Source organism: Aphis gossypii, chromosome 1 (assembly GCF_020184175.1).
Source record: "Aphis gossypii isolate Hap1 chromosome 1, ASM2018417v2, whole genome shotgun sequence".
Classification (NCBI taxonomy): Eukaryota; Metazoa; Arthropoda; class Insecta; order Hemiptera; family Aphididae; genus Aphis; species Aphis gossypii.
Genome location: NC_065530.1, coordinates 26,023,696 through 26,048,145, shown reverse-complemented (window position 1 = coordinate 26,048,145; position 24,450 = coordinate 26,023,696). Strand labels below are relative to the sequence as shown.

Genomic DNA, 24,450 nt, shown 5'->3' with positions numbered 1-24,450 from the left:
TTGTATGTATATCGACATAGCGCTGTAGTAGTTATTGTTTATAATGTTATTTGTTATTACCTATATGGCTATATATCTAAGTATTCGCCGTGAAAAATGCTAATTTTTTTTTTATTTCTACGAAACGTGTATTCATTATTCAGTTAATTGACTATTTGTTATGTTCATCATATTATATAATATTGATCCTATCGCAATAGTAAGAACAAATATTAGTCATGTTTTAATCCCTAAAAAAAGATAATGATAATAATAGATATAATATTATGTCCATGGCCCATGGGTATATGTTAACTATTTACTAAATTATATTATAAAACAAAAAAAAAATCGCATTGTTAAAAAATATACAACTAAAAAAATAGTTAAAGTAATATGTTAAATGTATAAATTATAAATAAAAAAACCAAAAAATAATTTGCCTGTACACATTATATTAGGTACTACATTTTTTATAGTATTTTTACATAATAATGTTCATATTACAAAAAAAAGGTAGTTATTTATTATAGCCCTCATTAACTACTATTCTTACACAAATATGAAATTATTTTCAAAATAATCAGAAAAATTACACTATACCTACCAATGTATTTGACAAAGTAGATTTTGCTATTTTGATGTATCTAATTAAAAAATGGAAAACCAATTTACCTCACCTAAACTAACGTAAACTAACAAACCAGATTTCTAAAAAATATTTGTGTTAGTATTTTCTAATCATAATATAATTTTTATAATAATTTCGTTATTTTTAATCTATTAATAAATATTTTATATTTACTACCTACATTATTTATTTATTTTTTTTAATTAACCTATTTTAATAAAATGTTTGGTAAAAAACTTAAAAATTGAATATAAGATTCTTCATAAGTTCTTTTTACAACATTCTAAAAAAATCAAAAACATATACTGCGCAAATTATTTAAATAGAAATTTTTAAAATTCAAATGTTGACGAAATTTGATATTATAATGAAAAATAACGATTTTCCATCTAATGGTTTTAATTGACAGTTGTTATGTTGTAATTAACTAGGTATTCGCCATTATGTACGTATTATTATTTTCCATACACAATGCAATTTTCAACATATTACCCAGACTAATTTAAAGCTATTTAAACTACAAACCTATTCACACAGTTCTATAGTACATGGTATCTATACTAACTTAAAATGTTATAAAAATAATTTAGGTAATATTAAAATATTTATTATATAATACATGATATGGTTTTGGTAATAATTAGTTCTATTAGTTCTAGTTATAAATTACTCATATTATTGATTATTTAATCAATGCTAGTAGTAATATAAAATATCAAAATGACAAATTATAGAAATAAAATAAAATGTCATATCCGCTTAGAATCGTTTTCCGTATACAATATTTATCATTGAATTAAAAATTGACACATTTATCTATCTATTACAGTTATTTAATAAATTACGTATTATAGTATCTACTCGAAACATACTATAAACAGAGGGACTTCCTCGGTTTTTGATGAACATCAAATAATTATTAAACTTAAAATAATATAATAATTGTTCACTTACCTTTATTGTATAATAGATATACGAGTATTTGATACAATATTCTTTATTTCATTTGAAGAATAAATTATTTCTTAAACTGCAAAGATGTTATGCATTCTCTTATTCGTATTTTGAACCATTTTTTCTTAACACTAGGTACATTATTACAAAAAAATATCATATAAATATATATATATATTATATATATCATATCACAGACATTTATAACATTATATATTTATTTTCCTATAGCAGAAATAGAAAAATAACAGAGAATTAATGACTTTATTTGTTCTACAATTTAACCTTGTAAGCTGTAAAGAACTTATTTGAAATTCAAAACTAATTTGGTTAAAAAAAAAAACACAAAATAAACTGAATTTGACATTTCTAATTCTAATGATGTTGTTGAAACTAATTACTGTTATACAATTTTAAAAATGATTCAGTTATTTTAAGTAAAATATTAAGATAAAGCAAATAATTAAATTACGATTTAAGTTATATTATACATGAAATTCGTTGTGTTTTGAAAAATTATCTTATAAAACAAAATATTAACACTTTTTGTAATATCATTCAGTTAATATTTAAATTAGAAAAAACATTGTAATAAGGTATAATTGAAAATTGGTAAAATGTCCAATGTAAAGCTAATTTATTTAGTTATTAATAAAACTAATAATTTTATTGCAATTAATATATAAGAATAATAATTTGTAAAATCAGTTGTAATTAAATTACAGTTTATCACCAATTTACTTAAAATCTTAGTTTTCATTTTTAATTATATTAAATGGTGATATAATTAATAACAATTACAATTATAGTATATAACATAATATAATAATGGTTTTTTTCTAGAAAAAATTAACATACTGTTGTATAGTACTCAAATCGTCTTTATTCCAAGAAAAATTAAAATGAAAAACATTTCTCAATTTTTACAAACAAAAATTGTATTGAAATTTGTATTCAAACAAAACATAGAATAAAATAATACAAAATATATATTTTAATTAAATTATGTCCATCAATCAGTTCTATTTAATATATCATAACAGATTATTTAGGTTAAATAAATAAAGATAACTATTATCTGAGTGTATTTTTTTTTTATAAAAATGTTATTGAATATTTGAATATAAAGTAATAGAATATAAAATTGATTACCTAATTTGAATAATTACTTTTTCGAATATTTTCTTGAGTAAATGTTCGACCTGTTTAAACTGAGTTATCAATTGTTATTTAAACGTGAAAAGAAAATTGAATACAAAATTAAAATAATTTTAAATTGATTTATTATTAATAATGATTATTAACAAGTTAAATTTTTTATATAATCACAAAATAATATATTATGTCTTTTTTTAAAATTTAGATTTTATGTTGAATTATCAACTATTGACGATCAAGCACTAGGATTGTATAAATGCATACTGATTTTACACCATTATTGTAAGAATATTTTCTGAAAAAATAACACAATAACTATTAAAAACAATACTTTATTTTAATGAATAATTATAACTCACAATTCATATCATTACAAATAGGCAATTAAATAGGTAATATATTTTCATTTCATCGTTGATTTAATAACTAGAATGCACTCAATTTAATCGTATGGTTTGATGTCTACAATTTAATATAATAATGATAAATTGATAAATAGGTTTTTTAAATAAATTATTTAGTCCTTCATATTTTCATTAAGCCCTGATTATAACCTTAAACCTAAGTTAAATATTATAACACATAAAAATAGCATATTAATTTATAAAAAATAACAATTAAATTATAAAATTGTTCAAAGATCATAAGAGCTTGCCTCTTCAGTATGACGTTTCAACACAAAAGTGTGGACGGTTCCTCCAAGTATACCACCGACAATAGGACCGACCCAGTACACCTAAAATATAAAGTACATCTTATTATAGTTATTTAACGATTTCAGTTATTATTTATATATCTATTTACCCAATGGTTTGTCCAAAAACCAAGAGCAACGGCTGGGCCTAAAGATCTTGCTGGATTCATGCTAGCCCCTGTGTATTTAATCTGTAATAAGAAACATATCAATTATACATTTAAAATATTTAATAATATTGTGATACAAGTGGCTAAATAGATAAATCGTAATTTTAAATTTAAAAAGTAATTCATTGTTAACTTAAAATTCATATTGTTAACATATGACATTATTATTATTTATTAATTATTACTGTTGCCTAATTCTTAAAAAAAAAAAAAAATTAAATATATTACAATGTGTATTCATTTACATTATCTCCTTATTCGATCGATATAAATGAAAATTTTTTTTTACAAATATTATAATTTTAAAATGTTTTCATATAAATGTTGTGTATTTACAGGTTCATTTAATCATTAACCGGTACAAATACATTAATCCAAATAATAATTTATTATGTACCCTGTAATGTTAAACACTAGAATACTATATTTCAAAATATTTATTTCATAATCGAATTAACTGAAATTATATTTAAGCCAAAGCCTATACTACACAATGGAATAAATGCAAAAGTGAGTGTTCAATTATTCAATGATGACAAGTTTTGACAAATTAAGCTAGAGCACTATCATGCTAAATATTTTTCTCTTATTAAGCATTTGCATACATTTAATACTTTAAATATCACACACATATTATATAATATATTTGTGTGTATGTGTGTTTGTGTTATTTATCCACTATATTAAATAATTATACAGAAACGTTTCTGTTTTATAGTATACAACTAGGTATAGTCTCAATAAATTATTTATCGACAATAGTAATTTTAATAAAATGTAGGTAAAAGCATTCCTTGCAAAATGAAATTTTAAGTTTTTATTTAGTCATGAGGTATTTAAAATTGAAATTTATGATCAAAAATTATTTAAAAGATACTACTGTTACGTGTGTATTAAAATAATAAATATACGTTAAGTTCCTTTTGCCAAATCGTAATGGATTCGACATGGTCAAGCTACTTTTCAAAGGATTACTGATGATGACGCGATATAATTTTGGCAAAGAGTTTATTTTCATTTTCTTACTATTGCCAAAATGTATCTAGAAAACATTTTTTTATAAGCATATAATATATATATTTCACATAAAACCGACGAATATAAAAATAATAGGTTAAATACTAGAAAAGTTGTTATGGCGCTGCTGAGTGTAGGCCTAGTTTAGTTATAGTGGCAACATTTTCAGAGGCACTAGATAAATTTCTGTCATATTTTTATTAAAAAGATCTCTAGTAATTATTGAGTTCAAACCAACGACTTTGAGAGTAAAATATTATGTTATCATTAAATATATTATTAGTGATGAAAAAAAAAATGATTATTTCGTACAATATTTTATAATACTTTTTTATATCATAAGTAAATATTATAATGTAAGATTTATAATATTATATAAAATAATTTAATACATTTGAATATAAATTATAGCTTCAAAATAGCAAGCAGAACAAAATTAATTTTTTATTTCAATTTTACAACCATAGATTTACATTTTAAACTTTGATATCCAACGATCAGGTGTTGAATTTGTATTTAACTAGAGATATTCCTATTGACAATTAGTTATTACTTATTGATAACAATTAAAAAGCTTAACATCACAATAACCGATTACTAATATTTTAAGTATTGAATAATAACATTTATAGATTTATAGGTTATATATTGTTTTACGATCTTTAGTGTTGTTTATCAGTTTGTCATAAAATACTTGTATATTTTTAAACATAATTGACCAGTTTTTTTTAGAACTATCTTAATAATTTATTCATATCAATCTGAATGTTAGTAAAATTAATTTTAAAATTACAGGATATTCCAATATTATTATTATATTTAAAGTTAAAAACTATATAATAAATTGAGTTTAAATCTATATTACATATTCTTGTATAACTTATTTTTTTACATTGTTGTAAGGATAAATTAAATACCTTATAAACTTATATTGTTTCATTGTATTCAAAATTCAACATTTAAAAAATGTAATTTAAGATCAAAAATGTGAAGAGGTCTTAATTTTTTTTTTTTAATATCTTGTACTTGTTTTGAATTTTTATTTAAAATGAAATGATCCATGAGTTTATTACTTTTATCTAAGATTTGATGAAAATAAATCTTAATTTATATGTTATCAATTATTGATAATCATATTTTTAAGTGCATAACTAGAAAATAAATTTCACAAAAAATTTCAATTAAACATAATTTATTATACGTTATTTTATTATCTCTGATAACCTATAGGGATGCGTGTGGTAGTTAACAAATATATAATTTATATAACATTATAATATATAGGAATGTAGAGTAAACATACAACAATGACTGGGTTATTTAAGAAATTATTTTAATTTTAATGCATTTAAGGATAATTTTTTATGGAAATTAATCATTAAAATACATTATTACGTATTACATAATCGTATTTAATAAGTCTCAAAATGCGTTTTTTTTATATTTCAATATTTATTTTTTTAAATAATTGGGCTGTGAATGATATACAACAATAGTATTGTAAATTATAAATTAAAGACATGAGTTCTATAATAGTTTATTTTTTAATTATTTGATGGTATATGATATTATATGTATATATGTATATATATATATATATATAATATATATGTATAATATAATTAATGTAAGACGTGTAATCATGTAATGACTTATTCCTTGTAGGCTCGACAACAACAACAACAACAATAATAATAATAATAATAGTATGAGAGAAACCATCATCTGTTTATTATACATAACCATATTACTAAAACATCTGAAACGTAAAAATCCAATCAGTGTCTTGTATACGCGATTTAACGTCATACCCAACGACAACAAGAGCCCGACATAGAACAATCCCTCTACCCCGTGCTCATTCGCATCATGACCACCGCCACCACCATCATCCCATCTCGCCTTCTGTACACCCGTCGGAGTCATCGATCGATCAACCACCAGCCACCGGGTAGAGGACGGTACGTACGGGATTTTATAACATTATATAATATGTATATACACGTTAACGTTCGACCAGAGTAAATGATAATGACACGGGGTTATACCTGCTGTACCAGTCCAAGACCACCGTCGCCACGACACCACAGCAGTGAATTTGTACATAAAATCTCGAAAATATTAACGGTCACTGAAGAGATTAGACAAAATACGGAAACACGTATATAAATGATCGATATGTTAGTATAGTTATTATTTTGAAAAAAAAATGTCTGATTGAATCGCTATTCGATACGATAACTCGTGATATTACTACGTGATATTGTAGGTACTATTAAAAATATAACTAATCAAACAAAATATAACATATTATACAAATTAACATCTATTAGCAATGTAAGTACGGTGGATAATTGTGTTATTCAGGTAAAATATACAATGGTATATAACCTAACCTATTATGTTTACTATGGCCAGGTTAATATAAAATATTATATTTGCATTGCAAGAAAAAAAGCTTTTCAAAAAGTTATTATAGCAACATGCGGTTATTACAGGTCGTTTGCAGTAAATGGAACTGTACGACGAGACAAAATAAAATAAATATTTCACTTGGTATATACTGCATATTATGAATATAGATCCGTGCTTAATTTAGAAAATAATTTTAGAACGAAAAATGACTGGGGGCTATTATAGGGTATCTCATCTGACTTTTTTTAGTTTGATTTAACTATGTTACGTTTTTTGTACCTATATACCCATCAAGTAGTATTATAAATATCTAATATTTGCACGCAGTATAATATAGATACTACCTACTCGTATATTGATATTTACATATAGTTATATAATACCTAACCTAACATAATAATATTATGTAATAGGTACATAATTTGTATAGACATTTTTATTAATCTGAATCATATGTATTCATATTCACTGCCATATATTAGTGTTCCTATTATACTTAAGTCTATACTGGTAATACCTAACTCAATTACATATTTCTGCTCTCAGACTTTGTAGATCACAGCATAAAACGTTGCTTGTTTTAGGATACGGAAAATACGTAATTCGGCTTTATGTGGAGAATCCGTTCAACCCACGCGCTATAACCATCACGGCTCACGAAACTAATACATAATAATACTGCGTTATGATGATACAATTTTCGATGACACCGCCGTACAATTTTCCCGCACGAACATCACTGCTCACGCTATCCGTCGACTTTATCGTGACAACAGTATTATAATATTATAGAGCCAGGCGTGTGCACTATAGAACGGTTATATTTATATCACAAGGTCCAGGGTTTTTGCACTAATACAATTTAAAACTATGTTTTGAATTAATAATTTAAAATTGTTGATAATGTTAATTTATTTGGATAATTAGTATTTACTATAATACTACATAGATACAATTTTAGTAAGAGTTTAACTGAAAATTATAAAATGTTCAATACAAATAAGTAGTGAAAATCAATATTTGAAATTGCAATCAATGTGATTTCTGAATCCTTGTACATAGTATTTTTATGCATGGACTAAATACATTTTTTCGTAGCCATAAATAATATACACATGTCTCAACAAAAAAATGTTAACATATTAAACATATCGTTAAGTGTAAAAGTTAAATGTAAAGCGTCTAATTCCTGTTTGAACCTGAGATAATAAATGCTTCCATAGTTGCAGTATAGAGCTTCTAATATATTTTTTTAAATATATCAAGTACCGACATAAGGAAATAGACAATATATTTTACTTCAAATTTAAAGCTATAATATTGGTAATTTTTAACTTTTGTCAATATAGTATTTATGATAACGAGAGGATAGGGTTATAACATTTTATAATAATTAACACTTTCCATACGCAAATTACCTAGATTCCCTACAAATTTTAGTTAAGATTTATGCAATATATACGTTTTACGTACTAAAGGCAACTCTCCTTCCCCGGAAAATTACAAAAGCCCCGCAGGATCTACCGGGTACTCCGGGTACAACTACGATCGGGATGGATAGAATATTGTTTAACCATACTTGAATAATTGAAATAACTGAAATCAGTTAACAGTTGTACAAACTCGGCCGTTGCAAAATTGCATAATCAGTTGGGTTACAACGGGGAGCCCCGCAGACGGTCCCGATAATCCCTTTTCAGTTTTCGTCGACGAGACGACGACATGAAGACACGAGCTATGACAACGACGCGCGTAACACAATTTTCATCAAAACAGAGATAATATTATTATTGGTTGTAATCTCACGTCAGGCGTGTGATCGCACATCGTCGATGTGCTCAGAGATCTCTTTAAGACGAATATAACACACAAACACGCGCAGTCATCTTGGCACGACCCGCACGGCACGCGATGTGAGTAATCCCGAGGCGGCGAGCGGTGATGACGGGGCTCACGACACGACAATTATTTTGGTATTCTGTTTTCCTCATACACCGATTACTATATTTTTATTATTGTTATTCTTGTTGGTATGCGTAAAAAATTATTATTGATACAATAACGTTAAAAATGCATTAATTATAATAATAATAATAATAAACTATCATGGTTAAGTTTGCATCGAGTAAGGCTATAGAGCCCTACCTGTTTTAGTCGTAAGCTTAAATATGTGTATTATTTACAGTTTATACCTTTTTTTTTCGTTTTTAAAAGTACACAATAAATGTACTTGCCTGCAATCCTGTTCATACTACAAATAAATTCAACTATTTCACCTTATCAAAATTCTCAGAGAAATTCTTACTATTATACGCCATCGGGTATAAAATATTTTTTATTCATTAATCGTGTCAATGAATATTATATACTAGGTATTGTGTGTTTTGCCTTATATAAATAAAATTATGACCGTAAATAATACGAGTTTGAGCTCATTTCATTTTAACGAATAAACTTTGAGTATAATACCTATTCCTTTTCAATAGATTTCAGGAGTAAGTAAAGGTAGTTTTTTCGAATGCTTACCCCAATATAGCAGCTATTCAGTGAAATTTTAATGATGTATTTAACACCTAGTTATTTTTTTAAATTGTGTATAAAAATAATAATGTAAGTAATAATCGGCTGTTTCAGTTTTTACAATTAATATTTATTTGATTAACGACAAAATATTAAAAATCGTTATTTGAATGTCTTCAAAATATGTACTTCATTTGATTACAAAAAATGGATGTGTCTTTAAACTATTTTTTTTTTTTTTTTTTTTTTTAATCTCCAGTAAAAGAACCTAAAAGCCCTCTTTTATACTTAAATTTCAAGGTGTATCTCCCATACAACATGAATTTTTAATTTTTAGCTACAAAAAAATTAACAATTTGTTTTCATAATTTTGACAAATTTTGTAAAAACCAATTAATAGTATTAAACGTTAATAAAAAATTGTGATATTATATTTTTGATAAAACTAGTTCTGCTTAACAATTTCCATTTTTCCTGATTGTTTTGTACATTTGTATTTTTATTCCCTTAAAGTGCCAACTACACCAAATTTTCTATTGAAAGTTAACATAAAAGTTGAAGATTAAAGCATTATTACTATTCAAATAGTAATGAGTAATGATAGATTTAGTACAAATAATAATAATACGTAATAATAAAATACATTATTATACGCCACATACATTAATCACTCCGTTCAGATTCTATAACAAGTTCAAAGATTGTAGATTCACCAGGTTTTGGATAACCGTTCAATTTTATAATAATAAATAATAATAGTATGATAACGTTATTGTAAAACCATAAATTTTATTTATTTTTATTAGTACCTAATAAAATTATATTGATTATTTGGTGTTTAGGCTACACAAATCACGATTTAAATTTTATGAGCCACTTTCAAATCGGTTGACACTTAAGTGTTTCGTACACACAATTATCTTAAAAATGTAATCACTTAACTTTGTATCAAAATTTATTATTAGAAGTTAAATAAATATAATGTAGGAACATTGATTTCCTTCTTAGCAAGCAAATGCACTTATTATATTATACGTACATACATTATAATATTACCATTAGTATTTTAAATTCCGAGAAAAATAATAAATGTACTAGAATTTAGGTATACAATTATAGTATTACAAGGACGTATTTTTTCTTGCGAAAATTTTCGCTAATAACGTTGAAAAAATGTACCTGAAGTACATAATATGTTTTGTAATGTATGAAAATTACTCTGTCGCAATTCAGAAAAAATGTTTAAAACAAATTTTAATAAATAATATATCTACTATAAAAACCTTTTCTAAGAGTCATTTATCGAATTAGAATATGTATAATAAGTATATTCAAAATATGTAAAATGATTAATATACCATACTATCCAGTAAAAAGATTACTAAGGCCTGATTTTATTTTTTTTAACCCTGAAATATAGTCGCTCTGTTATGATATTATATAATAGGTGTTAAGTGTACCTCATCATCGTATGATAATTGAATTCAATGACAAGATACACTCGAAATCTACTGTAAAGCAGAGCGACCTCGTTGGATTTTTTTATTTTTATACCATAACTTTTTTTTTATTAAAATAGAAAATGTACAATCTGTAGCATGCGTACAAATGAAATATTAATATGTTGTGGATGATATTTCTGATATAAGGCCGTCCAATGACAGAACCTACAAATAATAATATCACCTATGATATCAAGAAAGATTGATGGAATATAAAACTACCTTACAAAGTTAAAATGATAAGACTAGAGTTTCCAAGGGTATCGTTATTGCTACGTTTTTGAATTGATTGTCAACATCATTATAATAATAATATTACGGCAAATATTACTGTCATTATTATAGCCAAACGAATACTCTTCATCAAACAAATTTCCATCCGGAATGTTTGAGTTAGAAAAAAACCGTGTCAAACCGCATTTGCAAAACATAATACACATCACGATTGCATGCGCTAATAGCATTGGTCTTATTACTGTAACAATGTTAATTTTCACTCAATCTGTCACCCTATCGTCGTCACCTGCCATAATTACAATACAGTATGCCTGTACCTAGGTACATTATATAAATATGTATATTGTATAGGCAACGATTTGTCACAGTAGGCATGGTACGTTCCTACGTGTATGTCTAATTGGCACCACACCACGCGCATCTATATAATTTATAAATATATATATATATTATATATGCATGTAGGTGTTACAACCAACGAAACTCGGAAAATGTTTCACTACAACGGTAGTTTTTATTATTATTAGGTAGGTACAATTATTGTTGTGCGAGGCCGGTACACTCGCGTGTTTACACATTCACCGAGGATACGTAGCATTATTAAATAGTTATGGCGCGTCGTTATATTGTCGAGCTTTCGACAATATAATAAGACCGTAATATTATATATCTATATAAAAAATAGAATGTTTTGAAATTACACTGCCGTGCTTTGTTGTACGATTACATAATCGATGAAAACGTTCGGTTTATTTTAGACTAGGATCATCACGGAAAAGTTTTTTTACGATTTTTGACTGTGAAATCGCAGGTACGCTGGAACAGTACGAAATAAAAAATTTAAAAGGTCGTCTGGCTCATCCTATGCGATTATTATTATGCTTTCCGACACGTCCTTCACAGTAGCACACACACGATGATTTGTACGTTACATAAAATCGTCATTTCCTCGGAGCCTCTCTCTGCACGGTGGCACCGCATGCGCTACGAAGCCGCCGCCGCCGCTATTCATAATATATTATTATCGACCTCGTTGTCCTATTGTTTCACTTTATTTTTTTTTTTTTTACTCCGCAGAACAAATCGGACGAGACTACGAGAGAGTAAATAAACAAAACAACACAGTTTAACGATAATGTGTATTATAATATTATTATTATGCTATTATTCTATGATGTCACCGTGCGTAACGCGTCAGTATAGATCATTCCGTGACCGTTTTTCTAGGAGCATCCGACGTCAGCATTCAATGAATCGTGAGAAAACCTAACAACGTACCTACATAATATAGCTATAACGTGTACATAGATGTACAAATCAATCATATACGCCATAGCAACTTATAGTTATGTCGTGGTCGCGACAGACGAGAAAACCGTTTGTTAATGGGAACTTGTTACTCGCACATAAGCGCGCCAACCATAAATGTTGAAAACTCGATGGATATCAATTTAAAATCGCTCGATTATATTGCGTGTAAGCGGTTCTTAAGCCGGCGTTATTATGGCCGTTGTAAAAGTCACGATGGCCTATCATGTGTGTATCGGCATTCAGTACGGCAACGGGCATACAATTCGATAAATCGGCGCGTGTACGTTTATTGTTTTATACCGTCGTAAAACTTGTCTTGGGTGTATCCCGCGGCTGTTCGATTCTAAAAGTGCAGGATTAATAATATCGTTTACAACGTTAATTATTCTCATTTAATATGATATTGCAAATCTATTTTTAAACGACCATCACTTTGACACGCGCCATTTACGGTCTCGCTGATCCGTTTCGAATTAATCCAATATAACGTACTTAATAAAAATCACCATGTGACACGACACCATTAATATGCTCACACGCACATATTTTATGCCAACGAAACTGCAGTATAACTGTAATTATAATGTAGTGATCCGTTAGACATGTATCAATTATATTATAGGTACAACATTATACAGTATTTATTGGAAACAGATATTTTTTTATAGGGTTTTTATATTACGATTTTTTACTCGGGTGAGTCATGATAAAAATAAGAATCTTTTAGACACAATAATCGTTGCAATTCATGAACATTTATTATAAATGACTAAAATAAAAATAATGAGTTGTAAACTCTCTTATTGTTACCTACTGAAGATAGCTGAAGATGTTTTTAGTATTATAGTTCCAATAACCATTGTTTGCACCCATTTTAAATGTACACTTGTTTTACATCAAGATTGATTTTTATGGAAAAGTGTAGTCATACTTAGAAAAAAAATTAAAATATGTATGTTAGTGTAACTAACATACATCTATTTTTATTATTATTTAAACTATTATTACGCAGCAAATAAATAAAAGTGAATCATAAGATCCCCGTGGTTAAGGTTAGTTAGTAATTGTTTGTGAAGGCGTTTGATTAAAAAAAGATAGAAAACAAAAGCAAAGTCAACTTTCGACACAACAATATATGCCTATCTTACAATATGAATATCCTTGTAAATTTAAGGTTAAAAGAGCGAATATCTTTTGTTATATTTTTATTAAAGACATTCCGCTATAGGCATAGTGTATTCATAATGATTTACATTAGTATTATTCTTTGTTTTTTTTTTTGTTTCATTTAATTTGTTTCTACATAACCCTAGGTACTAAAACTCTATTTGCAAAATATAACTACTTCTACTTTTCCTGCAAGTACCACATAGGTATATCAATTTGTAGAATGAATATTGTACTTGGTAATATGTTATAAATTTAAAGAATGGATTTGAAATCAATGTCAGAATGTATTCTTTTCTTGTTATCTCTTTGCTAGTATTTTAAAACTAATAACAAATTTTAGTTTTTGTGTATTTATTTGACATAGGTAAATGTGTTTCTATTTAAAAAAATGATAAATACGAATATAATAATTATTAACAATATAAATAAAACTAAAAACCATTCAGTCAAAAAAAGAGAAAATTCTTAACTTCTGAAAACACTGGTCGAATCACTCAAGTAGAACCCTGACACCACAATTCACACATTGTTGAAGTTAATCTAATGAACCGTCTCAATCTTATTTAATATCTCTTTGCAGTTTATATACGTTTATTCGTATTTGTAACAGTTATGTAACATAGAAATGTAAATCTATCCCAATGACCACAATAATTAAATAACGAAAAAATCAAATCAAATCAAGAGTAAAGTATGTCAAAATTATTGGCACACCAAAACTATTGTATGAAATATTAAGATATGTGTTTAAGTTTTCAATTTAGATAATTAAAAGTATAGAGGGTGTTTATTACTTACCGCTGCTAGATGGGCGGCAGCAATGGTCAGACCGATAGAAATGGACGGCGTAACTATGTTGCTTCGGTTGGCTTCATCACAGACAGAGTGAATAACCAAGACTAGTATAAAGGTAATAAATGCTTCTACGATGAATCCTTGTCCTGGTTGAAGCAAAGTGTTTACGGCTGTCTTACCTAAACCTTTAGTTACTGCATCTGGAGTAACAAACTAAAAAAAAAAAAAATAAATGACAATTGAATATATTGTATCAATCAATTTGAAATCGTATAATAATGTATTATATTTTTAAAATTAAGGTAAATACGACACATTGTATTAACGTAGGGAAAAATTAATTTAGTTTTAAGCGATGAATTTACTTGTACAAGAGTTGTTTTAATTTTTCTGAATGAAAATTTAATGAAAATTAAATCCTTTCAAATCATAAACAAATCGCATTTTATGTAACATTAAAATGTAGGAACAAAAGAACATTGCTTGTGAACCCCCATATTAAAATTAAAAGCAGTAATTGATAATTAAGAATTTTAATGTGCTCGGTATTTTTTTTTTCGGTTATATAAATACAATGTAACTATATTCATTAAATTAACAACATAATAATAATCTAATAGGTTCAAATCAATAAATTGTCAATTATGCAATAACATTAAAGACACTGATTTGTATTAAATATAGTACATTATTTTTCTAAAATGTATAAAGTCATTCTATTTTTACAGATAGAAAAAATAATCATTTATATAATTATATATCATTATAATATTCATATGACTAAGTATAATATAGTATTTATAATATATATAATTATTTATACCTTAATTATACTGTGGGAATAATTATATTATATACCTAATTTTAATTTTATGATGACATAGTTTAGTTGATAAAGATATAGAAATATTTCTCTTTTTATGAATTAACACATAATAATTATAATTATTTATCTGAATGCATTTACTGTATTCTTTAACGTAACATTTAAGGTTAAAATGTAATAGTTTTTAATTTTGTATACATTGAAGGTTAACATTTAAGTATAAAAATGTCTGTGACAGAAAATTAACAATTGTCTAAAAAAAATAAAAATGGAACACTGAATGGAGTTTAAAATAAAGACCAAATGTTAACATATTAATAATTAATAATTATTAAAAGCTTAATTATTTATTTATTTTATTTTGTGGAAAATCGACAGTCCCGATACTTTATTGGGACGCTTGAAGGCTATATCAAACCAAATATAGTCCCGGTTATGCTGGGACCATGAACATTAGAGTAATTACTATAATTACTCTAATGTTCATGGCTGGGACGTATGGCAACTCTACGCTGATATCTACTGTCTAGTTTAAAACAAATAAAAATAACAAAAGTATAAATCCTATAAATGTATTAAATTATACCTATATACTTGGAACAGGTATTTACTAATATGATTTCGCATCTTTTTCAATGTTTGTTAAAAAAAATGTCTAGTTTATACCAAAATATGTTTCATGACCTAACGATTCTGTACATTCATGTTTAAAAAGAAATAATAATAATGGTACCTATTTATATTATGCAAAATTTCAAAAATAATATTTATATTATTTACGATTTGTTCGAGGTAAATTTTGGACATATTGGTATTTTTGGCATAACTGCACAATGTGTCAATATACTGCATAATTCTTTGTTCTAATAATAATAATAGTATTTTTTACAAAAATAATATTAATATACATTAATACAATATATTACTATTCATACACGTGATTACGTTCATACCACGTCTTAAAATAATGTTATAATATATCATACTTAATTTTTAAACTTGCATATATAAATCGAAAATATAATATGTAAAAAAAACAATTACGTTATATCTAATTGATTACCAATATGAACATTAAAATAAAACGATAATAAAACCTACTACAACTAATACTAATACTAACTACTAACCTAATACAACTTCTTAATTTTACATGTATGGTAACAATTGCACACTTTGGCCACCTTTTAAATAGTTTATACTTTTTTAACAACTATCTCGCTCATTCACTCATAGTTAAACAAACATTTTTTTTCGAAAAATTCCTATTTAATAAACACAGTAAGTTTATACGTATATTATGTAGGTATAGGTACATAAAAATATTAATATTTATCTATAAATTAAGATTTATATGCATATTTTATGTAATGAATATTTTAAAAACAGAAGAGTTCACTCACTTCTAGAAGATAGATACCAGCTATAGCCCCCAAACACTGTGCAACTATATACAGAGCTGATTTCAATAATGAGCATTGGCCGCTCACCAAAAAGCTAACCGTGACTGCTGGGTTGATATGACATCCACTGGTCTGACCAAATATCTAAAATAGAATTTTCAGTAAAAACAACTTCTCATGAATAAAACAAAAATAATACAAATTATATAATAGGAAAATAGTAAATTGTAATTAATGAAAATAATAAATAATAAAATTGTTAACAAACTCTATATTCTTTACGAATAAAATCAAATACACTTATTTTTAAATACAATATTTCTACATTTTTCAAAACTAAAAATGTTCATACTTTCACGTGTATTACAATAGTAGAAACACTTGAAACGGTAAAACATGATTATAAATGATAAACATATTATGATCGAACACAATATAATATCTATTATTATACTAGTTATATAATATGTTTTATATTCCTCCACATTTCCTTATAAATTGTCCTTATAAAATAATATAATAATAGTACATTGTGCACATGAAAATGTATAATATATCAAATGGACAAGAAAAAGAAAATATTTAATTTTTTTATTTGATTTGTTTTGTTCTCGTGTCCTTCAAATATTTTACATTTTATAAGAAGTGCCTAAATCTAAATGTATTTATCCTAAATATCCGTAACCATAATAGATGTATTCTATATAGTTAATATTATATACTATTTTAAGGTAATGAAAAATTTATTTTATTATATTAAATTGAACGTTTATAAATTACACATCTTATATTCCAAATACAGTATAGGTACATAATTTTTCATATTTATACAATAGTAGAAGAATTCAGTATATATTAAACAAATAAATTGATTTAATTGTATCAAAACGAGAAAATATTATTTCTGAATATATATTATATTATTATGTATTATATTTTTATCATGAAATATTAAATTAGCAGGTTGATTTTACAATAGTTAATTTGTCTAAAAATTTGACTACCTATTGTATTTTTACCTAACAATTTATTAAGAAGAAGTATGCAATGATTTCCCGTCGCCTTTTGCACTAGGGAACGGCTTGTTGTATTTACCTGTAAACAGTTGATAGTGTTTGATAGCATTGTCTTATTTCACTTGATAATACGATTTCCATTTTTATTTCATCATTAAATATGCATAAATGATAAAAATGTATAAGCAAATGACAAAAATTACGAAAAATAATGTTAAATATGAATTAGTGGTTTGCATGTATAAAAATTCAATATTACAGTTTTTTTTCTTTAATAATTTTATGATTGTTAAACGTATAGAAACTACTATAGCCTAATAATTTAAACAATTTATTTTACATTCATTTATGACCTTGAATAATATAAATATAAGCCTAAGAAAAGACTATTAGTTTATCATCAACAAAAACGTAGAATATTGTATTCGATTATGCACTTTGGTAATGGGAAATTTATTAAGAACTATTGTTTTGTACCCCAACGTTTTACACTTGTATTTGCACGTGTGTAAATATCTCTGTTTAGATATGTTCATTGTTTACACAATCTAATTTTTATGTAACATTGAACTGTAATAATTGAACTGCCATGTATGTATATTATATGGTCATGATCGATTTTAATTTTAATTATCATATTACAGTTTATCATATTTACCTGTACTAGTGTTGCTATTGTGAATCCAAAAGTCAGAGAAATTTGTATGATAGCCGATGAACCTAAAGCGTCAAGCCACATAATGCTGCCACAGCCAAGAAACAAAAGAATAGCCGTGCCCAAAAATTCGGCAAACAGCATTCTGCATATTTTGTTATTGTCAGATACGTCGTCCATTGCTATCATACCATGTACAACTAAAAACAAAATTAAACATAATTTAGTTTTAAAAAAATAAATAAATATCTATAGTTAATACTATTTTTTTATCTTATAAAAGTTACTGTTAACTTATATATAATAAATATTATATAGCATTATTATGTATAGTAATCAAAAAATGCCAATTTATCAGCTTAACATTTTAAGTACATGGCTAACTAGCTCCTCAAAGAAAATTTTTTTTATAATAAAAAGTTCCTTACTTAATAACAAGTTACCTCTCGCAGTGAAAAAAACAAATTGAATATAAATTCAACAATAATTAAAACAAAAAATGTAATTAAACAGTTATACCAACATTATACACATAAATAAAAAAATAGGTATCTAAATAATTGTATTGTTTTTCACTTAAGTACATAAATCATAATATACTGAATCAATAATTAACTATTTGACCTAACCTAACGGCTAACTTGTTAAGTTTTTGGTTAAACTAGTTAATAAAATTTATGTATGTATATTATTAGTAACTATAAATACTTCAGATACGTCCCTATGAAAATAGAATATATGATTAAAAAAGAAAAACCACATATATTATAATAATTAATTATTTTATTTGTGATATTATCCACATAATTATTGATAAAATATGTTAAGTTTAAAGATAAATAATAAGATATAATATTTAAAATTGTTTAATATTATATTGTAGTACATAAAAACAAATTTAACATACAATCCTTTATCGAAGTTGTAAGTAGGTATTTAACTAAATTATTAAATGATTGTTATAACGATTAGTATTATCACGGAGAGTTATGATAGAATCTGTCAATTAAGTTTCACTGGTAAGTAATTTTCACTGAGAAAACTCTATTAACCACACCACTATACAAACTAACCATGATATTCAAATGTTAAATTATTTATAGTTAAAATTATAATATAATCTAGTTTATATGAAATATTTATTTTTATAGCTTTAAATTCTTCATGTATAATTAAAACATAACCACTTCATTTTAATAAAAGATAACAAACAATACTAAGGAGTTTAATCCTTCATAATACATTGATTACCTCTAATTAAATTATGAGCTATAAATGATAATTTCAATATTATAATAAAACATATCAATCAATCTGAAGAATTTCGGAGCTATGAAGTATCTAAAATAAATTTAAACTATACAATTAATATAGTTTCACAATCTCAAAACAATAGCCTAACTCACACATTTTTATTTAACCACGAATAAACTAATACAATTTGTTTCAACTGCAACACAATTATAATCACCACCATACTATCTACACATTTCTGAAGTTTTTACTCATTTATACAAGTACAAACCCGATTACACCCGAATTTCAGGAGATTTGATAGAAACCCAAACAAACACAATATCAACAACTTCCTTATTCCTTAAATATGTACACGAATGTAAGCCAAATATATTAGTATTGCTATTATTTTTATTTACAATTAAAAATTGCATAATAATATAACAGACAAATATTTTATAATATTTAGATAAATAGGTAGGTATATTTTATTCGCGAAAAAACATTTATCCAATAATGACAAGACCTTAATATTTTAACTTAAAACTACAATATCTGAAATTTAATTTATATATTACATCGAATTATCCAAGTTGTTTTAATAAAAAATAATTTTTAACTTTCTCGAATTAATATTTTTTTTTGTCTATTTTCCAGGAACCTACTATGATTCTAGTATCTTTCTTCATTAAACATTTTGAAAGAGATCCAAATTAATTCAGAAATGCGTAGAAATATAAACGCTTGGTATTCAAAGAAAAATTATTCAAAAAAGCGTCAACATTAAACGACTTACACTAATTAGCCATTTCTTCTATTATGTATAATAAAAAAAAATGTTTTACAAAAATTAATGATTAATAAAACTGCTTACTTTAAAATATCAATGTAATAAAATGTTATTATCAGTATTAATAATATTTAAAAGCCGGTGAAAAAAAAATAAATAGTCCATGGAGAATACAAATTAATAATTGAGATTTAAAATGTATGAAAAACTAACATTAAAGATTCAAACGGTATAATATCTTCGCAGATTAACAATCAACTGAAATTACTCCAAAAATCAAAGTTAAATAATTTTTTTAAAAAATCGAATAACTGAGGTTATTTAATACAAACATTTAAAAAAAAAGTCGCAGTTTTTAAATAATATCATATTAAATTTGAAATTAAATAACACTTTTTTTTTAACTCACCCTATTTTTAACAAGTGAATCACAAAAAAAAAATAAATTCTAAAGTGTAAAAAATTGACAAAAGTTAATGAAATTCCTAAAAAAAGCAAAAAGAAAATATTTTCATTACATTTTAGTAAATACTAGGTATTCACGTATACCGACTAAAGTATATTTATTTAATTTATTTCAACTAACTATTGAATAGTATCTGGAACCTATCTCATTTAATAATGTATTAACCATAAATAAATTATTCATTACATTTGTTAAATCACAATTGAATCCATAAACACTCTAATTTAATGTCATTGTATTTAAGTACATCACAATAATTTTCTTAACTATTTTGAATGAACAATATACTAATAAATGTATAAATATCTATTTTTATGATTCCCGTTAGTAAAAACTGAAGTATACGCAAACCTTTAAATATTTTATGATGCAAAATTAACTCAAATTTACATATTAGTAAAGACTAAAAATTAAAACTAAATGTTCATAACAAAAAAAAAAAAATTGCTCACCTTTGTTTTATGAATAAAAATATGTTATAGTTTAGTGAAATATTTATAATGTATTTATATTAATTAAAGAAACTTCCATTTCTAATTTTTAAAACAGTTATAAACAACATACTTATATTTTATCTAAAATTTATATAATAATTGTTTGAATTTGTTATAATGGATTTTTATTATTTTATGTTCTGTTTCATTAGTATTTTTAATCTATAGCCAAATTTGTTACCAAAATTAATAATTAGCTACTCAAAAACAAAATGTATATTTTGATGAAAAATTCCTTGTGTTAAATAGTTTATATGTTGAAAAGCATATCGAATTTAAGTATGATATGTATAAAAGATGATATATGAACATACTATTACACACCACGACCTAATATCTTATAAAATGGTTATTACTTATTGAACAATTTCATAAATTAGACGTGAGGTACCTACGAACATACTTTTGATAGAAAAAAAAAATTAAATTTTATTTGTTTTCGATTAAATGGGCTTTGTGTTTGATGAAAACAAACCATTTAAACTTATTGTTGTACACACTTGCTATGAGCATATTATTTTGTATCGTTGAATCGTTTATGTACCTATATATTACGTCGTATAAATGTATACCAGGTGTGAAAAAACAAATGTAAGATTATTCTGATACACATTAATACAATAAACTCATAGGTACTAAAACATGACTATAATTTTAATATTACATTTATAATGTGTCTAAAATGTTTTTGTTTTATGAATTTCAACATTTTAGTAAACTTATTTAAGGGAATGTAATGTGTATTTATTTAAATAAATAGATAAAAATTAGCTAAATAAAAAAAAAAAAAATTGGTTGTTAACTAACCGAGTGGGTTTTTGCGTTGATTGTCTTCATAAATTTTAATAAAAATAATGATGAACGATGAAAAAGACCATTAAATCATTGCATTTAAATAGTTTAATCAGAAATTATGGATGGATTACCAAAATAAGATACAAATAAAGATAAATATTACATTTAATTTTTTAATTTTCTTGTTTTTCGTGATTTTTATAAAATTGATTGTAAATTCTGTAGCTATATTTATATTTATATCTAAATATTTTGTTTTTTAATCAAGAATTACCTAAATAATAAAGTATATAATTGTATAAATATTAAAAAAAAAAAAAAAATTAGATATAGTTTATGCTGCATGGAAAAACATTGAATCATGCACCTATATAATGTTTATAAAACTATAATTAAATATATATCTATATATATATTAACGAGGTTACTGTATAATTATATTAATCATTGATGTTTAGGGATACCCTTACGGAAATTTCGAGTAAAAAATAATAATAATAGAGGATGGTGGTCTTACGTGAAATCAGAGATGAAACAAATTACATTAAGCCAAAAAACATGTATCTATTAAAAATATAATAAAAATACTCCCATATAATATTTTTATGATTCCAGATGGCGAGTTTGTACTATACAAGTATTTTATTTTTTGAAATCATTTTCGTATGTTTTTAATAAATAAGTTTAAATAAAAGTGAATAATAAATTATACGACTTAGCTGGCCAATAAATAAAATAAAAAAATTTATAATAATAAAAAGGGGTTTTACGAAAGCTATGTTTAGACTAAAAACTTTTAAACATTATGTTTTTGTTGGCTAGTTTATATTTAGCACAAAGAATATATATATACATATATATATACTGCGCATGACATGTTAAATGAAATCATGAAATCTCAAATCACTTAAAGCGACAATAGTGAGCATTATATATTGTAGATGCGTAGTCACATAGATAGAACAGTCAGGACGGTTCTGACAATTTAAATTTTTTGAATATTTAAAACGAATAACAGGACAAAAAATGTATTGATAGTTATTTCTACTGATATATTTCTATAATCCGTATCAATATAATAAAATAATACAAGACAAGTTGGAAGTTTTAAATTCAAATAAAATATGTACATATCTATATGATATTATGCAAAAATAGCGTATTTATAAATTATTATACGATCCTAGCTATCGTTTGGATTAATCATTAAATATTATTTACGAGCACAAACAAAATAATAAAAAGATTAATGTCGTTATTTGATTTTATTTAACTGTAGAATAAATAAAAGAACATACTAAAATATATTAATCAGTTGCCTACCTACTATAAATAAGAAACTATACTCTTAAAAATCTGTTATTATTTGATAATGTATGCTTTTATTAAATACTTTATTTTATTATTGCCACAGAAGATGTAAATAAAATCGACTCTGCATTCAATTAATGTAGCACGTCATATAATATTCATATTTCATACATTTTTATTTATAATATTATTCATCTTTCTTTTTTCTTTTTTTTTTTTTAACGGAATTGTAACATTCCGGTTCATTATCGTATCCTAAAACTTCCGTTGGTATTTCGCACAATTAGTGTACACACTAATTAATTTACTTTATACAATGCATTGCTCCAAAAATTTTAATTAATTCTTTGGTAATGTGAAAATAAAAATAAAATGTAATTGCAGTTAATAAACAGTTAAATAAAAATATATATATAGTTGACCAATCAATTATACAAGTAAAATAAGGTCAAAAATATGTCTATTTTTTTTTTTTATAGTACCTATTATCTACTATAAACTAGTAACTAGGTAACATGTATGCATAGAAGAGTACTTGTAGTACCACTATTCGTATGTGTAATTTGGTTTGTTTTGTTTTTTAATGATAAATAATTATTCGGGAGACGAAAAATACAAAACAGATGTATTTAATTGTTTACAATCGTTGATTGTGTGCTTTCAACGAGCGAAATGAATTTGAGTTTCTACAATATTTTTTGAAGGTTGAAATATTCGTTTACAGTGAACAATAAAAGGTCCGTTAATTTGTAGTCACCAAGAAACATAAGAATAGTCCTAATGGACAAGCATAAAAGTGTTTTAGTAACAGTTTATTTAGGTGCATAATATTTTGTAAAACTAAGTTATTCACAGAACAATATTTTCATTATAAATAGTAAGTAGGTAATCTAAAGACGTATAAC

The 24,450-nt window shown here is 24.9% G+C and overlaps 1 protein-coding gene across 5 annotated transcripts in view; it reads right to left on the bottom strand.

Moving 5' to 3' along the window:
• Window positions 1–2,824: 2,824 nt before the first annotated feature.
• The window catches only part of LOC114122385 (aquaporin AQPAe.a), a 34,337-nt gene continuing 12,711 nt past the window's right edge, over window positions 2,825–24,450 (bottom strand). For 2 of the 5 annotated variants that reach the window (XM_050209225.1, XM_050209232.1), the window contains exons 2-7: window positions 18,457–18,653; window positions 16,783–16,926; window positions 14,557–14,766; window positions 3,527–3,607; window positions 3,378–3,458; window positions 3,082–3,184 (exon numbers count right to left, since the gene is read on the bottom strand). In XM_050209225.1, the coding sequence (XP_050065182.1) occupies window positions 3,149–3,184; window positions 3,378–3,458; window positions 3,527–3,607; window positions 14,557–14,766; window positions 16,783–16,926; window positions 18,457–18,653 (749 nt within the window). In that variant the 3' untranslated portion in view covers window positions 3,082–3,148. Of the gene's footprint in view, window positions 3,018–3,081; window positions 3,185–3,377; window positions 3,459–3,526; window positions 3,608–14,556; window positions 14,767–16,782; window positions 16,927–18,456; window positions 18,654–18,881; window positions 18,977–19,360; window positions 19,526–24,450 lie in introns of those variants that run through there. The other 3 variants (XM_050209238.1, XM_050209245.1, XM_027985033.2) reach the window with 3 other exon arrangements.